An 18,056-nucleotide genomic window follows, 5' to 3' on the forward strand; every position below is an offset into this window, starting at 1 on the left:
AGTGTATGTACTCACCCAGAACAGGCAGTCTCTCTGTTTTAAAACAAAGTCAAACATTGAAAAATCAAAAATTAAAAAAGGCAAAAAATACACTCTGTATAGTACAGTACCAGGCAGTTTGAAGACTCTCTCCCTATCCACTCTCTAACTGCTGGGACGAGCGAGGTAGCAGACAAACAGCCTCTTCGCTGGCCAACAGTTAAAAGAAAGTTCAAATTTTGCACTTTCCCCGCCTCTCCTGCATTTTTTCTTTTGTAACTCGAAGTTCCAGCCGCAAGTCGAAGCAATATTTTGCGGCTGGAGCTTTTCGTCTCTCGAAAATTTCACAAGTAGGGACGTTCGTAAGTTGAGGCACTACTGTATTCTCTGCAGCCAAAGATGGAGAAGCTCTATACAGTCGGCAGAAACAAGACCTGGAGCTGATTGTGGCTCTGACCATCAGCTTCTTATAGCAAAATTCAAGCTTAAACTGAAGAAAGTAGGAAAAACCATTGGGCTAGTCAGATATAATTTAAACCAAATCCCTTATGAATACACAGTGCAAGTGAAGAACAGATTTAAGAAACTAGATCTGGTGGACAGAGTGCCTGAAGAACAATAGCTGGAGGCTTGTAACATCATATAGGAGGCAGCAACAAAAACCATCCCAAAGAAAAGGAAATGCAAGAAAGCAAAGTGGCTGTCCAACGAGGCCTTACAAATAGCAGAGAAGGGAAACAAAATGGAAGGGAGATAGGGAAAGTTACAGAAAATTGAATGCTGACTTCCAAAGAATAGCAAGGAGAGACGAGAGGGCCTTCTTAAATGAACAGTGCAAAGATATAGAGGAAAATAATAGAAAGGGAAAACCTAGAGATCTGTTCAAGAAAATTGGAGATATGAAAGGAGCATTTTGTGCAAAGAGGGACATAATAAAGGACAAAAATGACAGGGACCTCAAAGAAGCAGAAAACATCAAGAAGAGGTGGCAAGAATACACAGAGGAATTATACCAGAAAGGTTTGGACGTCCCGGACAACCCAGATAGTGTAGTTGCTGACCTTGAGCCAGACATCCTGGAGAGTGAAGTCAATTGGGCCTTAGAAAGCATGGCTAACAACAAAGCCAGTGGAGGTGATGGCATTCTAGTTGAACTATTTAAAATCTTAAAAGATGATGCTGTTAAGGTGCTGCACTCAATATGCCAGCAAGTATGGAAAACTCAGCAGTGGCCAGAGGATTGGAAAAGATCAGTCTACATCCCAATCCCAAAGAAGGGCAGTGCCAGAGAATGCTCCAACTACCGTTGCACTCATTTCCCACGCTAGCAAGGTTATGCTCAAAATCCTTCAAGGTAGGCTTCAGCAGCATGTGGACCAAGAAGTCCCAGAAGTACAAGCTGGATTTCGAAGGGGCAGAGGAACTCGAGACCAAATTGCTATCATGTGCTGGATTATGGAGAAAACTAGAGATTTCCAGAAAAACATCTACTTCTGCTTCATTGACTACACAAAAGCCTTTGACTGTGTGGAGCACAGCAAACTATGGCAAGTTCTTAAAGAAATGGGAGTGCCTGACCACCTTATCTATCTCCTGAGAAATCTATATGTGGGACAGGAAGCAACAGAATTGGATATGGAACAACTGTTTGGTTCAAAATTGGGAAAAGAGTACGTACGACAAGGCTGTATATTGTCTCCCTGCTTATTTAACTTATATGCAGAATACATCATGCGAAAGGCTGGACTGGAGGAATCCCAAGTCGGAATTAAGATTGCCGGAAGAAATATCAACAACCTCCGATATGCAGATGATACCACTCTAATGGCAGGAAGTGAGGAGGAATTAAAGAACCTCTTAATGAGGGTGAAAGAGGAGAGCCAAAAAATGGTCTGGAGCTCAACATCAAAAAAACTAAGATCATGGCCGCTGGCTGGGCCCATCACCTCCTGGCAAATAGAAGGGGAAGATATGGAAGCAGTGACAGATTTTACTTTCCTGGGCTCCATGATCACTGAAGATGATGACAGCAGCCATAAAATTAAAAGATGCCTGCTTCTGAGAAGGAAAGTGATGACAAACCTAGACAGCATCTTAAAAAGCAGAGACATCATCTTGCCAACAAAGGTCCGCATAGTCAAAGCTGTGGTTTTTCCAGTAGCAATGTATAGAAGTGAGAGCTGGACCGTAAAGAAGGCTGACTGTCAAAGAATTGTTGCTTTTGAGTTGTGGTGCTGGAGGAGACTCTTGAGAATTCCCTGCACTGCAAGGACAACAAACCTACCCATTTTGCAGGAAATCAACCCCGAGTGGTCGCTGGAGGAACAGATCCTGAAGTTGAGACTCCAATACTTTGGGCATTTCATGAGAAGAGAAGACTCCCTGGAAAAGCCCCTGATGTTGGGAAAGTGTGAAGCAAGAGGAGAAGGGGATTACAGAGGATGAAATGGTTGGACAGAGTTATTGAAGGTACCAACATGAATTTGACCCAGCTCCAGAAGGCAGTGGAAGACAGGAGGGCCTGGCGTGCTCTGGTCCATGCGGTCATGAAGAGTTGGACACAACTAAATAACTAAACAACAACAATGGTTCACAGTGCAGTCCTATATGGGTCTACTGAGAAGCATACCCAACTGAGTTCAGTGGGATTGTGCGTTTGTGTGTTCTGTGCTGTGAGGTAGGAACCAACTTATAGCAACCCTAAGAAGGCTTTCAAGGTAAGTGAGGTATTCAAGGAGTAGTTTTGCCATTTCCACTCCCCCAGTGAGCTTCCATGGCTGAGTGGGGATTTGAACCCTGTTCTCCAAAGTCCTAGGCTGCTACTATCCAAAAACTGCTCTTAGGTGAATATGTATAGGATTGCAGACGTAATCTGCTAGCAAGGCTTATTTCTTAACAACTGCCACTGCTATGCCAATAAATAAATTGCGCAGTTGAATGAATAGATTATTATTGCCACAAATTTGTGTGCAGTTTTGTTGGCAGCATAAAATGGGAGGTGGAACAGTGCTTTAATTATGGAAGAACACCCAGGGACAATTTCTGTGTACTTTTTTGTGCAAAGCTCTTTAACTACTCTTTTCTGAAGCCATTATTTAGATAAACTTGGGTTAGACAAATGTGGGAGGATGCAGATTTCAGTATAGGCCCTGCACTTCCCCTATCCCCATTTGAGCATTAGGAGGGCATGAAGCAATTTTTTTCTGTCCAGAGGGAACAATCATAGGGCTCTTCTTATCATGTTGTGTTCCCAAGCTGTCTCTCCTATTTATTGCATTAATTTATTCAGCTTCCCAGAAAAATTCCCAAATGTATATTTCAATGCTGCTAAAGAAGAAGCATTTATTTTCAGAAAAGAGGTGGGCAACCTTGAGAGACCAAGAATTTTCTGCCCTAGGATCATCTGAGGGGCTGCACAGACCACCAAAAATGGGAAACATCCTCTTCTGGTTTTGAAAAAAATGTATGTTTTTACTCATAAAGGGTACATGTGCCCCTGCAACATATTTAGAAGGTGAATTGCACCAGCAGTGATATGCCATTTTTTGCTGGGTTGCATTTTTGGTGGAGAGCATCTGCAGTGTTGGAAGTTGCAAAAACTGTCCTCCCTGTTTTAGGTAAACAAGCTTTCTGCCACCCTTTTACCATTTACTTTTAATTAGCCAAGGATTTGCATCATGCTTATAAAACTTGTTGTGAGTTCAAAGGCATGACATCCATGTATTTAATCTGTGTTGCAGTTGTTATAGCCAAGGAGTTCCAGGCTGGTATCTGTGGGATTGCATTAAGAAAGGCATTACACCTTACCTCCGCTGCGCTGCTCTGTTTTTCCATTATTTGCTAGGAGTGCCTCCACCTGAAGAACTCTCATTGGGTAAGTAGCAGTGTTTGGTAACATAAGCATTCATTAAAGCAGGATCAACATGCCAAAGCAGAATCAAATCAAAGGTTGCTTAGAAAATGCTTGCCACAAGTTTCTTTAATGTCATACTCTTCATAAAATTCCTAATTTTCTGCTAGTAGCTTTTTTGTTCCAAATTCTTTTCCCTCTACTCTTAAAATGTAGATGCATCTTCCAGTCGTGTTTTTTAGTATCCATGGCACTAATATAATTGCTATTCTTAGTTAGGCCCATTGCTGACTTGTAGTGCAAAAATTCTATGAAATAAATGGGTCTACTTTAGTTGGAACTAATGAATATATTCAGATCCATATTTTTCATTACAGTAACAAATAAACTGTAGTGTTATCTCTGGTTTGACTTCTGTGTCTTTTGTATGATGTGAGCACGGTAAAAAGGGGAGAAGAAATGTTCAAATTACAAAATCGGAATCCTTGTTGAATGGTTACATTAGCCACAACTCTTAATGATCCTTGCCCTTTTTATAATCCAGGTCCACCCCTTCCATCTAAACCTGTTGTTTCAGAACAGACGTAAATTCAGAATATTACACACTACAAAGTTGATTGGCATGGGTAAATCTTAATTAATGGTTCACACATCTTTCTACCTGAAATACATCTTTCTCCTGTTATCTTCTTTGACATGAGAAGGAGGGTTTTAGCTGGGGTGTTTTAGAGTTACAAGTACTTTGAATTGTGAAGAAAATGAACTGACTGACCATTTCAGACTAAATTTCATGTACATTTTCATGACTTTCTTCCCAAAGTAGTACAGTGGACTCCCATCCTGACTGTTATTCCCAGTATCCTTGCCCCATATTTCACACCTGCTTAGTTGGTATCCTGTTACTTTTCAAATCTGCATAGAATGCAGTTTTTAATAGAAAACAAATTAATGGCAAAGTGCTTTCAGGCAAGGTTTTAAGCCATACAATCAGGCAGAGAATTTGCAGTGATGTTGTATTGTATTTGTAATCCTCCACTGCTACTTTTCATCTTTTTACTTAGCCCAAAAAGTCTATTGACAGAAAAGGTTGAATAGCTGTGTGGTATCTTTTTAGTTCCTATTGCTAGGAGATGTAAGACCTATAACTAGTAATATACCAAATATTTTCTTTCTTTGCAGTTTCAGACGATGGTCAATTCAAGGCACTTTGTGACTATTTGTCTCTACCCACCAATCTCTTCTTGCTTTTCCAAGAATACTGGGCTACTGTAGAGCCCTTGCTCCACAGGTACTGTTTATGGTTGGGGAAGTGGCATGACTATTTAAAAGTACATTCGTACAGCGTGGGATTCTAGATACTTCTGTTGTGCTTAAGAGTAAAGGGCTTTAGAGAGTTGGTATAAGGGAATTCACCTCAAAGGAAAAATGCCTGAGGCCCCTGAGCAACTGAATTGTTTTCTTTTAAATAAGAACTTGCCTACAGTGTGGGGATGGGACTACCCATCTGTGGAGATTCTTGCTCTGTGTCTGCTGCAGTTTTGCCACATGTACGTCTGAACAGTAACTACTCAGTTGTTACAACAAGAAGTTATTATAACTAAGAAGGGAAAATACCAATCTAATTTTGGGATATGGGGTTAATTAACAATGCATGTTGTTGTTCTGACTGAGGATTTTGTCCATAGATGGTGTGCAGATCCTGCTGTGCTGAACTTTCTGAATGGGAAAAGTAGTGCAGTAAGGTTAGTTTTACTTTTCTGATTCTGGAACACCTTTCCTGACATATTTGTTCATGCATAGAATCTTAAACGTACCTTTTTTCAGTGGCCAGAATTCTGGTCATGTTTGAGAATCTCCCCAGGTATCTGAAAGTAAATGTAAAACTATTGAGAGATCTGTTCCTAGATCTGTTCCATTGTTTCTGTTGGGCCTGTGGTACATGGAGCTAGTTGCAAGTATGTCTAGAATGAGATGAATCCTATTGGTGTTTGTGGAAAGACTGTGTAACTTGCTATAGCCAACTGCTGAGGTGACGGGGCATGGGCCAGTTGCTTGAGTGGGCACATGACCAGGCATGCAACTGATGGGGGCTCAGCACCTTGTCAGTTAAGTGTAGTTATTCTTTGTGGTTTCTGTGATATTCACACATGTGGGTGTTTCTGCACCTGCACAAAACTTTATTGGAACCTCCCAGAGGTTCTGTGTAAGACAAAAAAAGACCATTAGGATAGCCTCCCACACATTATCCTTGAGCCTAGCAGTTGTACCTCTGAGTGAACTTCATTGAACCTTTTGGATAGAGCTTCAGCTCTCAATTTCTACTTAACTTTTCCCTCTTTTCCACCAGTATTTACTTGAATTCCTCTTCCATGAGTCCAAAAAAAGAAAAACAGAAAAACTATTTTTACTTATTTTCCATGCGTTTTGCTTGCATCTTTTTCTCCCTTCAAGGCCTTCCTACCATTTTATGGTCCCAAAGGGCCTTTCAGGAAGTGTGTGGGTGCTCAAATAAAATTCTCCTCACTGATGGCCATTCCAGTTGTCTTTACTGCGTCGGTGAGAGACACCAAACCTATGCCTGCTTTCACTGCCATAATTTTACCACGGTTGTCATTAAAAAAAAAGTCAATCTAGATTTATGCTTCATCTTTGGGAAAAGTCCCTATAGGCAGTTGGTTCTTCTTCGTGGCCTCTGTGAATCACACCCTGGGTGATCCATGCCTGCACGGAGCCTTATCGGAAAGTTCTAGAGCTTCTGCCGTAGCAAAAAACACATTAGAATAGGCCCCTCCCCCCTTGTATAAGTATCTTGGCACCAAGGCTCCCCTTTTAGTTTCTTTCAACCGCCGCGTAGAGAACTTCATAGTTCTGCTTCTGTGGCTAAAAGAGAAAGAGTAGATCAAATTTATTCTCTCAGATATTTTTCTTTTTTACCTTGTATCTCGGATTGGCTCCTCGTATCTCACTCCCGTCGCAAGGCCCAAAAAGACACTGATTTCACTCTTACTCTCCTTCGTGATCTCGGTCTTATTGTCAACGAACAAAAATTAACTTTAAAACCTACAAGGATTATTCACTATATAGGCGCATGCATAGACTCCACACAAGCTTGCACCTTTCTCCCTCCAGACAAAAAAGAAAGTTTTATCACCTTACTTCGAGTTTTCACTCCTCTTGATATGGTACCTGCTTTAACTGTACAAGGTGTATTAGGTACCATGGCCTCTATGACTTCAGTAGTGCAGCATGTACGTCTCAAAATGAGATCTCTTCAATCTTGGTTTCTCAGCCTCTTCAACCTGCTGACAGACCCTCCTCACACTCTTTTAAGGGTCACTCCAGAACTCGCCTCCCAATTTCAATGGTGGTGTTTTCCTCCCAACTTATCCGGGTGAGTGTTCCAACAACCATGACCACAAATACAGGTTACCACCAACGCCAGCCTCAAAGGTTGATGAGCTCACTGCAAATCCCTCAAAATCCATGCCAAGTGGTCTTCCAGAGAAAAATTGCTCCACATAAACAAATTGGAGCTATTGGCGGTTATAAAAGCTTGCAAAGCTTTCAGCAATCTCCTCGTTGGCAAGATGGTACAAATTGCCACCAACAGCATCATGGCAATATGCTACATTCTGAAACAAGGCAGCGCCCATCTCCAAGTCTCCTCTATTTAGCGGTCAACCTCTGGGACATCATATCTGCCTCACGGCTTTACACATTGCCAGCCATGACAACAACCTGGTGGATCAACTCAGCCGCACAAATTCTCATGCTCATGAGTGGGCGTTAGACCAATCAGTTCTTCTTCGTCTTAGCGAGCGACTGGGCAAACCAGCTCTCAATCTCTTCGCCTCCCATATGAATCGGAAGTGCAAACAGTACTGCTCCCGAGCTGGCATTGGCAAGCACTCCCAAGGAGATGCATTCGTTGGCCAATGGCCCAAGCCCCTCACTTACCTTTTTCCGCCGTTCCCACAAGGTTGTCATTCTACACAGCAAGACAAAGCTGATGCCATTGTTATAGCCCCTTGGTGGCCAAGACAACCCTGGTTTCCAGTCCTTCACAATCTCTCACCAGACACTTCCCTTGCCTGTCTCACGCAGAACAATGCCCAAGTACTCCACCCAGACTTACCTGTTCTGCACCTGGCAGCGTGGAGGATTCTGCCTTGCTAATGGATGTTCTCCACCAAGCAAAAAAACCTTCCACTAGGAAGGCTTACCTGTATAAATGGAACAAATTCAAATCTTTCACCGAAGCTTCCTCATTGCCTTCTGTCAACCCATCACTTGCTACTGTTCTATGTTTTTTACTTGATCTCAATCTAGCGGCCTTTCCTTCTCTTCCTTGAGAGTTTACCTTTCCGCCATAGTTTCTTATCAGCCTCCTAACTCTCCAGCAGCTGATTTCTTCAACCATCCAACATTGAAGCGTTTTCTTAAAGGCCTATCTCATATGTACCCAGATACGCATCCGCCTTCCCTGCAATGGTCATTAATGCTGGTACTACGACAACTTACTAAAGCTCCTTTCGAACCTTTAGCTTCAACTGATTTACGACTACTTACCTTTAAAACAGTTTTTCTTGTCACCATCACTTCAGCTCAACAAGCTAGGATTTAGCAGCATTATGTTATGACTATCCTTATTTACAGTTTTTTTCCGGACAAGGTGAAACTATCCATGGATATTTCTTTCTTCCCCAAAGTTGTATCTCAATTCCATCTCTCTCAGCCATTTATCCTTCCTTCCTTCTTCCCATCACCGTCCTCAATTTAATAAAAGCTCCTCCATACTCTGGATGTTAGACGAGCCCTTGCCTTTTACGTCCAGCACACCAAACCTTCTAGGCTTTCACCTCACCTTTTCATAAGTCACCAACCACCTACTAAAGGTCATCAGGTGACGTCTCAAATCATATCTAGATGGGTTGCCTCAACGCTGGGTTGCATGCCAGCTGACATGGAAACCAGTCCCAAAGACGATTTGCCTTTATTCCACCAGAGCAGTGGCGGCCTCTACGGCATTCCTACACAGCATACCTCTTCCAGATGTTTGTGTCTCTGCCACCTGGGCACAGTCGCCCACTTTCACCCTTGCTTCCAGGTAAGACAGCTTTTTAGTCACCCAGGGTGTGATTCATAGAGGCCACGAAGAAGAACGACAGGTTACCCACCTGTAATTGTAGTTCTTCAAGTGGACCTCTGTGATCCACACATCCCACCTGTCCTCCCCACTGTCATGCCATTCTGCTTAATATAGCAGTTGACACAACTGAAAGGGGAGCCTTGGCGCAAAGGTACTAAACTCTCAATCATAATATCTACGGGTCTCCAAAGTTATACTCATCCAAGTTACCTGTTGATTCTGATTGTTATTCCAAGTATGCCAAAACACCTGCAAGACACTGGAAAAACCACAGTCACAAGTAAGTAATCTGTTTTAGCCCTTAGGAAGTTACACAATTCCCCTGTAAATACCAACAGGATTCTGCCCATTAGCTATAAATTAAAAGTTGCTAAGTTTTACTAATTTTTCAGTTGGTGACTAATTCCTTCCCTATAAATACGTTTCTAATATCTATCACTGGAAAGCTCCTACTCTGGACACAGTTAACTTGTCTTTGAATCATCTCTGTGTACAAATCAAACTGCAAGTTGCTCAGCAGAAAAATACATCTGTAGTTGTTGCTTTGTTGTGTAAATTATATTTAGAATGTAGTTACATTTTTCTCCTGAATTATCCAGCTACCCAAGGAAAAGAAATAAATTGATAAAACTTCCAGATGACTACAGCTGCCTTTTGAATCAAGCCTCTCAGTTCAGGTGAGAACTGGAAGTTTTCTCAGGGAAGAAGATTTTTACCTTTTTTCACCTCTTTTATTATTTATAAAATTGAATTTTGTATAACTAATTGGAGTAATTAACTGTCAACATTGCCATTTCAGATGCCCTCGGTCCTCTGATGATGAACCCAAGCACCCTGCCTTGTGTCTGTTCTGTGGGGCTATCCTTTGTTCTGAAAACCCCTGTTGTCAAGAGCTTGTGAATGGGGAGGAGCTGGGAGCCTGTACGTCACATGCCATCCATTGTGGTGCTGGAGTATGCATCTTTCTCAAGTAGGTGGCAAGCTATTCTATGAAGCTGATTTATTTATTTATTTATTGGACTTATATACCGCCCCATAGCGCTACAAGCACTCTCCAGGTGGTTTACAATTTAAATTATACAGGCTACACATTGCCCCCCCCCACAGCAAGCTGGGTACTCATTTTACCGACCTCGGAAGGATGGAAGGCTGAGTCAACCTTGAGCCGGCTACCTGGGATTTGAACCCCAGGTCGTGAGCACAGTTTTAGCTGCAATACAGCGTTTTAACCACTGCGCCACGAGGCTCTTACTAAAGGAAAAAAATTAATGGGAAGAATGGGAATGTGATATGCCAAATGTCATGCAGACTTTTCTTCTCGTTTACTAATGGAGCATGGATCCAAAAGGATAAACATTCATTTTGCTTTGTCTTATGATCCTTTTTAATTAATAGGACCAATGATACTTGGGGAATTTTGTTATATTAAGAATCAAATTAACATAATAGAAACAATAAAATGCTTAATTGTGACTGGACTGAGGCTTTACTCTGATTCCTTTTGAATTGTCATTCTGCAGCTTAGGGTTAGCTACTGAGCTGGTCATTAAGGGTAGATGTTCTCTCATTGCCTGTGCTAAATTGGAGTTTTGGACCAGCTAGAACCTAATTGAGGCTCTATTCTTTGAATCTGGATGAAGCCACTGGTACCTTAGAAGGCTATAGATGGCTGACATTGATACAGCATGATACAGCACAATGAAAGGAAACATCCAGACAGCCTCACATCCTGGGGAGTCGCCCCAGTCCACTTGGCATGGTCCTTTGAGGTGTGGCACTGGCAGATGAGTGGCAGAGGGTTACCAGCATCTAGGCAACCCCACAGGGTTTTTATACTATAGCCTTCCTACAATGACCTTGGCAGGCAAGAATGGAAAACAGTATGGAGGAATACCATTATGTGCTCAGTTGGCACCAACTCCCTCTCTGACCTCGTAATCCTGTTATCACCTTGGTAAAGTAATCTGTCCTTAGAACAGTAGTTTTGTAAGTACAGGATGTGATGCAACGTTTATTTCTATGTTCATGGCTCTCACTAAGCTGGGGGTATGATACCCATAAAATAATGTATCAGGCCAAAAGAAAAGAAAAGTCTAGCACAGACTAACACAGCTACCTCTTATAAAACTACATCTATAAAATAATAGGTAAACATATCTTATCCAGAAAATTTCCAGTTTACCACAGCGGCATGTCCGCATTAGCCTTAGTCTACCAATAGTGACACAATACCTTTTCTTCACACAAAGGATGTAGAAATGGTGGAGCAGGTTGCTCCTCCTTCCCCTCAAGTCCACATATAAAGGATGCTGAAAATAGTTGTGGGCAGTGCTTGCTCTGTAATGCAATGGATCCAGAGGGAGGCCTGTGGAAGGAAGGAAGCAGAAAAACTGCTGTGCCAAGGATAACCTCTCTTAAAGTTAAGGAGACTTTGCTGACTAGGGTGAGCCATGGTACGGGGACTTGTAGGGCCAATTCTTGAAAACCAGATGGACACACCTTCTGTCTTGGGTCATTGAAAAGAGGTGACAAGTGGATGGGTATGTCAGCGCCTCCTGCTTGCCCCTTTCTGGAAGCTTATCTCTGGTTCCAAACCAGTGTAGTTGCATAATCTTACAAGTGGTTTGTATAGTGAGACTACTTGCAGATCATTGCAGGCTATTGGTTTCTTTAACCCAGCTGTTTTCTCCTTCAGAATCAAGGAATGCAAAGTTGTCTTGATAGGGGGGAAAACCAGAGGCTCTTTCTATCCTGCACCATATCTAGATGAATATGGAGAAACTGATCCAAACCTGTCGTAAGTGGATATTCTGCTTTTTATGTTCTCAGAAACTTCATATTGTTGTTGTCTATATTTTTCTAGAGAACACTTAGCACTAGTTAGAACTTTGTGTTTGATGTCCCCTTGACCTGGTAAATCTCTTTATCTTACATTTCTTAAACTATATTTTAGAATCCTTCTGCCTGCTTTTACCCATTCCAAACAGAAGCCTTCATTTCCTAGAACAGTACCAGTCATTTGTTGTTTGGATGTAATACAACTGAGGCTTTTGCTGCTAGCAAAAGGTCTTTGGTGAGATGTATTACTGACCACACTGTCATTTAAAAATTCAGTTTTAGTTAACTGACTATGAACTCATAATAGCCAGTACTGTTTTTTTTACATGCATCTTCTTAAATAACCATCAAAGTAAATGAAGTTTTAAAAGTGCTTATCAGATTTCTTAAACCTGACGTGTGTGTTCTCTTTCTCTTTTCTTTTCTTTGAAGACGAGGCAATCCTCTGCATTTATGTCATGAACGGTACCGGAAGCTCCAGTTGCTGTGGCAGCAGCACTGCATCATAGAAGAGATCGCCCGAAGCCAAGAAACTAATCAGATCTTTTTTGGATTCAGTTGGCACCTGCTTTAATCATCATAGAGCCATGATTAAATCTCTTAGAAAGTCATACAAGAATTAATAATATTCTCTCTTTATGGGAAAATGATTGGTCCAACTGTCTCTATTAAAACCTAGCCATTCAGATTTGTGAGAAATACACACAACCAAAGGTTATTATTGAACAATTAGGACCAGAAATGGCTGGATTTAGCAGACATGGTACAATCAGTTGACATCATATTGACTTTCGTTTTTCCACCTGAATCCGTATAACCAGTTTTGATGTTCAAAACTGCTTTCTGTCATGCTTAGATAAAGTCTTAATCTAAATATAAAAAGAGAGATTTTTTTGTCTCTATCAGCAGCAGTTCAGACTGGGGCAAGTGGCCCAATAAATGGCTCTAATGCATCTGGATAAAAGCCAGGACTTGGCCTTAGTTGGTCTGTCCTTACTCTGTCATATATCTCTTTCCTCCTGTAGCTTCTATGCCATAGACTGCTGCTGACTGGATCTGTGATTTACACTTAGACAGAGCCATATGCAACGTGTTTTGTAAGAGCAAGTCTTTATGATAAAACATTGCAAGTGAGAACTGCATTAGGTAGGCTGCATTATGGAAGATTTTTTGATGTCATGGTAGTACTTGGAGAAGGGAATTACTCTCCTTAACCCAACACAAAAATATCCAGTCAGCTTTGATCTGTCAAAAAGTCAGAGTTCTGCTGTTTACATAGCCAGGTAGTTATTTTGTACAATGTAGTTCTTTTCTCCCTTTGAATACTTGATGTCTCTCGGATCAGTGAAACCCAAGCATTTGACTATCCACTACTGTGCTGTGGCTGTCGGAGTCAGACATCATCGGCAGCAAGAGATGCCTTTCTTACTATGGACCACAGTAGGTCACAGACTGCAGTAAAACCATCTAAGTGTGCATCTGCTTTCTAGTGCCTAAATACCATCTAGAGGCTAAAAGAAATTAGAGCTACTAATTTATGATAGAGTTTAAGGAAATATATGTTCAGATTTATTTTTTTACGTTGAGTTTTGCTTCTGTGGACCTTTCTGTAACTGTGTGGTTGTCCAACATCTTTGGATACAACACTTTGGACAGAATCCTGTTGCATAATTTTGTGCTTGTCTTAACTTGGATTGGGCACCACAAATGTTTAATTTGCATCATTAAAAGCTTCCTTTTTCCTGTTTTCGGTTCCAAGGCTCTCTCCAGCTCCCTTCTACCCTTTGGGAGCCTAGGGTGGAATGGAAGTGACTTCCAAAAATTGTTGCCAGATCATCACTGCTGGGATTGGGACCATCGATATCAATCCTAAAGTGGTTTTCAACCATTAAGCCCCTTCCTACAAACCTAAGGAATAGGAAGCTTTTAATCAGTGTAAACCATGTTTCCAGTACCTAATCCAAGTTGTACAGAGTTCAGAGTCATGTAACTGAATTTTGCCCATTGTTTCCAACAGTTCATGACATTTGACATTAGCCGTCCATAAAAAATGGCTCTACAATGTTTGAAGCGCCTTTCCTTACATGTTGATTATAGCTATTATGTCAGAGGGAGCTTGTGATAAGAGAAGAAAACCTCTCATAATATACTTTTTGGTAACTAGCACCTTCCAAGTAATTCTGCTTTTTCTCTAAAACTTAAACCATGCTGATGAAGTTTTAAAATTCGCATGTTCTAGCCTCCCTGCTTCTCTTGCATATGTTTCAGGTTTTAAGAAGGAAGATAAATGTTGTATAGGTTTGTGTAAGAGAATATAAATGGATATATTCTTATTTTTAAATCAGTCTCCACTTGACAAAATAAGAACACATAATTTCACACTTAATTTCATTATCTGTGTCAGTGCACTGAGCAGACATTATCAACTGTTTATAGGATAGGATGTGTTAGAATGTTAATTAATGTTTTTTTATTTAGATAATACCATTTAAAATGTTTACTTATTTACCCATTTAAAATTTCCTGTGCAGTGCAAATGGCCTTCAGTGCCTGTCAGTCTTCAAAATATTGCCCCAAAGATTTGCTGTTTTTCTGAATGTTTTTCTATATTTTCAAAATTGGTGTATTCTTCTGGAACTGAACTGTAACTTCTAACACTCAAGTTTAGAATGTCAATTAAAAAGAGCTATTAAGAAGTCAAGTTAGCAAACCGTGTTCCAGTGAAACTGATATGCAAAGCAGCAATTAGTCAGTGCTTATCCTTCAGTGTGGGCTTCTTAATGGTTTAATTAAACATCCATTTGCTCATGCTGACATACTTTGGATTTTACTGGGGATATCATACTTGGATTTGTCCTGCCACAGTATTACTTCTCTTCTAAGGCCTGAGTACGTCACAACAGTACAGGTTGCTTTGGGCAACCTGTTGCTTTGGGCAACCTGTACTGTTGTTCTGCTGTGTGTGGTTCCAAAAATGGAGTAATCAGTTCTTCTAGATAAAAATAAGTGATATAGCAGGGCTTTTTAATACAGCATTTTGCCATGGTTCCAGAAAAAGAGTAGTGAAAAGGAAAATGAGGGCCAGTTTCATCCTTGAACAGTTAAATAATAGAGTAGGTATTGAAAACATTGGATATCATCCACTGAGCTCTCACATATTCCATTTGTTTCAATTAAATGATTAAGCATATTGTCATTTATTTTCAATTGAAATATGTGGAACCCACATATTTCAATTTGATAATCTGTACTCTTAAGATTAGCTTGGAATCCAGTTGCCTATGAAAGTTGCAACATATTCTGCTATCTTCAGCAGTTTAGTCACCCAGCACCAAAGGCTGAGCATACATAGCCATTAAACAGTTCAAAAGCTGGCTCATTGGAGAGGAGAAATGAGGAGAATGAATTGAGCTTGCTCCCTTTATTTAATAATTAGTGGGTTGGATTTCAACTTCTGGTTATGTACATGCGTTACAAATCTAGCTGTTTCTCTTTTTGCTGTCTCAGTTGCTGAGATAGGCTGCCATAATGTACCATCCAACTGCTTGATTAGGCCAAAAGAATCCTGCAGACAGCAGATACTTGTATGCAGTATGCAGGTGGATTGGATGCTTCTACCCAAACTACCCTGTTTCTGGAAAATTAAGATTCAAAAGAAGGAAGGTTGGCTTCCATTCTTACATGACTTTCCCAGCAAATGAGTTAGAAATTCATTCACAGGTGAAAATGAATTATCATTTAATTTTTTTTCTTTAATTACTATGCAGCTTGGTTCACTGTGAATATAATCTACATTTAGTGAACACGCAGTGCTAATGCCACTGATTTGAATTCTAAAGAAAATTAATGAGGTTTTATTTACATACATGCATATATTGGGATCCTTTAATTGCAAAAATGTAAATTTGAGCCTTGTATAACGTTCTTGTCCTTTTAAAATACCTTTATGTATATTTAAAAATGAAATAAAGTAACTTCTCAGAGTTGTTGGTTTTCATTTCAGGAGAATTCCATACTTTCATACCAATATTATGGAAATAATCTAATAAGAAAAGTGGGGAGAGATCTGATTACTGGTCAGTCAGTATATTCAGTCAGGTGACTGTTGTCACGTTTTGTCACAGTATTGAACTTTGCCATAATTAAAACATCCCCTCATTTTTTGTGCCTTTGCCATACACTTCAGAGTAGAGAATTGCTACTTATTTGGTATAACTTAAATGGTTTTAATATATAGTCTATTATTTTTTCAGTCCCACTTCCCACCCATTGTATAAACATTCTCATGCCTAAATACCTATGATCTATTCAGCAGACTAGTAATCTCCAAATTACATAATTTGAAATTTTTAAAGTGTAAACTAAAATCCACATCCTACATATTCACACAGAGCAGCAAATCAAAATCCTGACTTCTTGAGTCAATAGCTACATGCTCTTGCACACAGACAGATATTATTAGTTCCTTTGGTGTAATAAGGTAGTAAGCCAATCAGAAATTCAGTGCTTACTCTGATATCTGAATCTATTCCACCTACAAACTAGGATCCCTAAATCAAGAGCAAACCTTGATTTACAACCTTAGCTTGACACTACCAGCTGTTCAGCATCATGGGTCAGGATGATACAATAAGCTTTCCATGTCTGATTAGTTTACCTAGCCATCTAATGGAAGAATGGAAAGTGGATGTGAGTTGGCTGTATGTACCAGCATGCAGCTTGTTCACAGTAAGCAAATTTTTACCACAATCCCTATCAGTATTCCATGCAAATAGACCCAGCATCTGTCTGGCTGCCCCTTTTCTATTTTCATGGCTTATTATAATTTAATCCTAAAGAAACAGGTTTTTTGTTGATTATGTTTTCATTATTTGGTATTCTTGGACCATTGACATAACAGATGCTTCCAGATGAGAGGCTTCTAGTGCTATCAATTGAAAGACATTTCTGCAGTTAATGTATTTCTCCTTTCTTAATGGATTTTCTGTGGTTTAAAAAAAAAGATGGGGAAAGTGATAGGAGCACTTTGGAGGTTTCCATGGAAGAGTCACTATTTAACTTAAATTAGTCACCAGAAGCTCAGCCTGTTTCTTCAGGTTTCATAGTGCCAGAGAAGGAGCTCTCTTGTATGTGGTCTATTCTCCTAGTGTGAATGTTGAATCCTTAGTTCTTACAATGCCTCATTTCTATTGAAACTTCTTTTGAATATGTTTCTTTAACTAGATTCCTGTTTGTGTTTGACAGGATCTAAGCCGATCTAGGCTTATAATACATAGATACAGTGCTTTTATGTACTAGATCTCCTTTCACTGAACCAGTTACCTCCTTTCATTGAACCAATGATTCAGGCAAACCTTATATAAGACTGATCTCAAATTTAGTAGCAGAAATATATTTGTTAACTCTTTCACACACAAAAAGTTCGAAACCTGTTCAACGGTGGCAGAAGAGTACACTTTTTCTGGACCTTAGCAACTCCTGCTCTGGAGCATCTATGAACCCTCTATGTTGGTGCTGTGGGGAATATCCAGGTGGTCAAAGCCCAGTCAGATAAACACTCCTAGTAATGAGTGTGTGATCAGCAATCTTTTCCTTGGGTTTGGTTTTACTGTGAGTTAATCAAGTTAAGCTTAAGTGTGAATATTGTGTGAATTCTGATATACATCCTAGATGTCTTTGATAACATTGTTATAAAAAGAACCAGTTACTTTAATTGGTTACTTTAACGGAACAAAGAACATTTCTCCTTATTGAAACTTGTAAGGATTGTAGTTTATTGGAATATAATTAGATCCTATGTATGGCATGTGGGGAACTCACAAGAAGAGGATTTCAGCCATTCATTTGTACCCATCGGGTGGGAGGACAGAATGGACTCTGCAGAGGGACAATGGTGTAGAGAGGAGGGGAAGGCCTCTTGCATGAACATAAGCCCAGCATAAGCTCACCACCATCACTGAAATTAGGGTTGCCCTGTTTTCAGAAGTCTCTTGAACTGATAATTTCCTAAAAATATATCCAGATATACTATTGTTGTGGTATCTTTCATTCCAAAGATGGAAGGAGTCGAGGTGGTGCATTTGGAACACTCATTCACCTCTTCAACTGATGATTTGACCCAAAGATGCATTGCCTCCTGACTCCAGTCATTCTGTGGTTTGTTTTTCAGGTTAGGGAGTTGGAGAGGGGGGCAGTTATGAGTCAAAAAAGCATAGCTTTCAATGGTCACCGAGTGTATTC

The 18,056-nt window shown here is 40.3% G+C and overlaps 1 protein-coding gene and 1 long non-coding RNA gene across 3 annotated transcripts in view; one reads left to right on the plus strand and one right to left on the minus strand.

Moving 5' to 3' along the window:
* The window catches only part of UBR1 (ubiquitin protein ligase E3 component n-recognin 1), a 99,627-nt gene extending 83,828 nt beyond the window's left edge, over nt 1-15,799 (plus strand). For both annotated transcript variants that reach the window (XM_072986207.2, XM_072986206.2), the window contains exons 41-47: nt 3,720-3,853; nt 5,009-5,117; nt 5,515-5,571; nt 9,578-9,655; nt 9,778-9,948; nt 11,674-11,775; nt 12,249-15,799. In XM_072986207.2, the coding sequence (XP_072842308.2) occupies nt 3,720-3,853; nt 5,009-5,117; nt 5,515-5,571; nt 9,578-9,655; nt 9,778-9,948; nt 11,674-11,775; nt 12,249-12,390 (793 nt within the window). In that variant the 3' untranslated portion in view covers nt 12,391-15,799. The remainder of the gene's footprint in view (nt 1-3,719; nt 3,854-5,008; nt 5,118-5,514; nt 5,572-9,577; nt 9,656-9,777; nt 9,949-11,673; nt 11,776-12,248) is intronic.
* LOC144588385 (uncharacterized) lies at nt 13,553-16,367 on the minus strand. The gene is made up of 2 exons (XR_013543920.1): nt 14,757-16,367; nt 13,553-14,701 (listed from the first exon to the last, which is right to left on the minus strand). It is a non-coding gene; the product is annotated as an uncharacterized LOC144588385 (long non-coding RNA).
* Nucleotides 16,368-18,056: the final 1,689 nt, after the last annotated feature.

This window comes from Pogona vitticeps, chromosome 1 (assembly GCF_051106095.1).
Source record: "Pogona vitticeps strain Pit_001003342236 chromosome 1, PviZW2.1, whole genome shotgun sequence".
Taxonomy (NCBI): domain Eukaryota; kingdom Metazoa; phylum Chordata; class Lepidosauria; order Squamata; family Agamidae; genus Pogona; species Pogona vitticeps.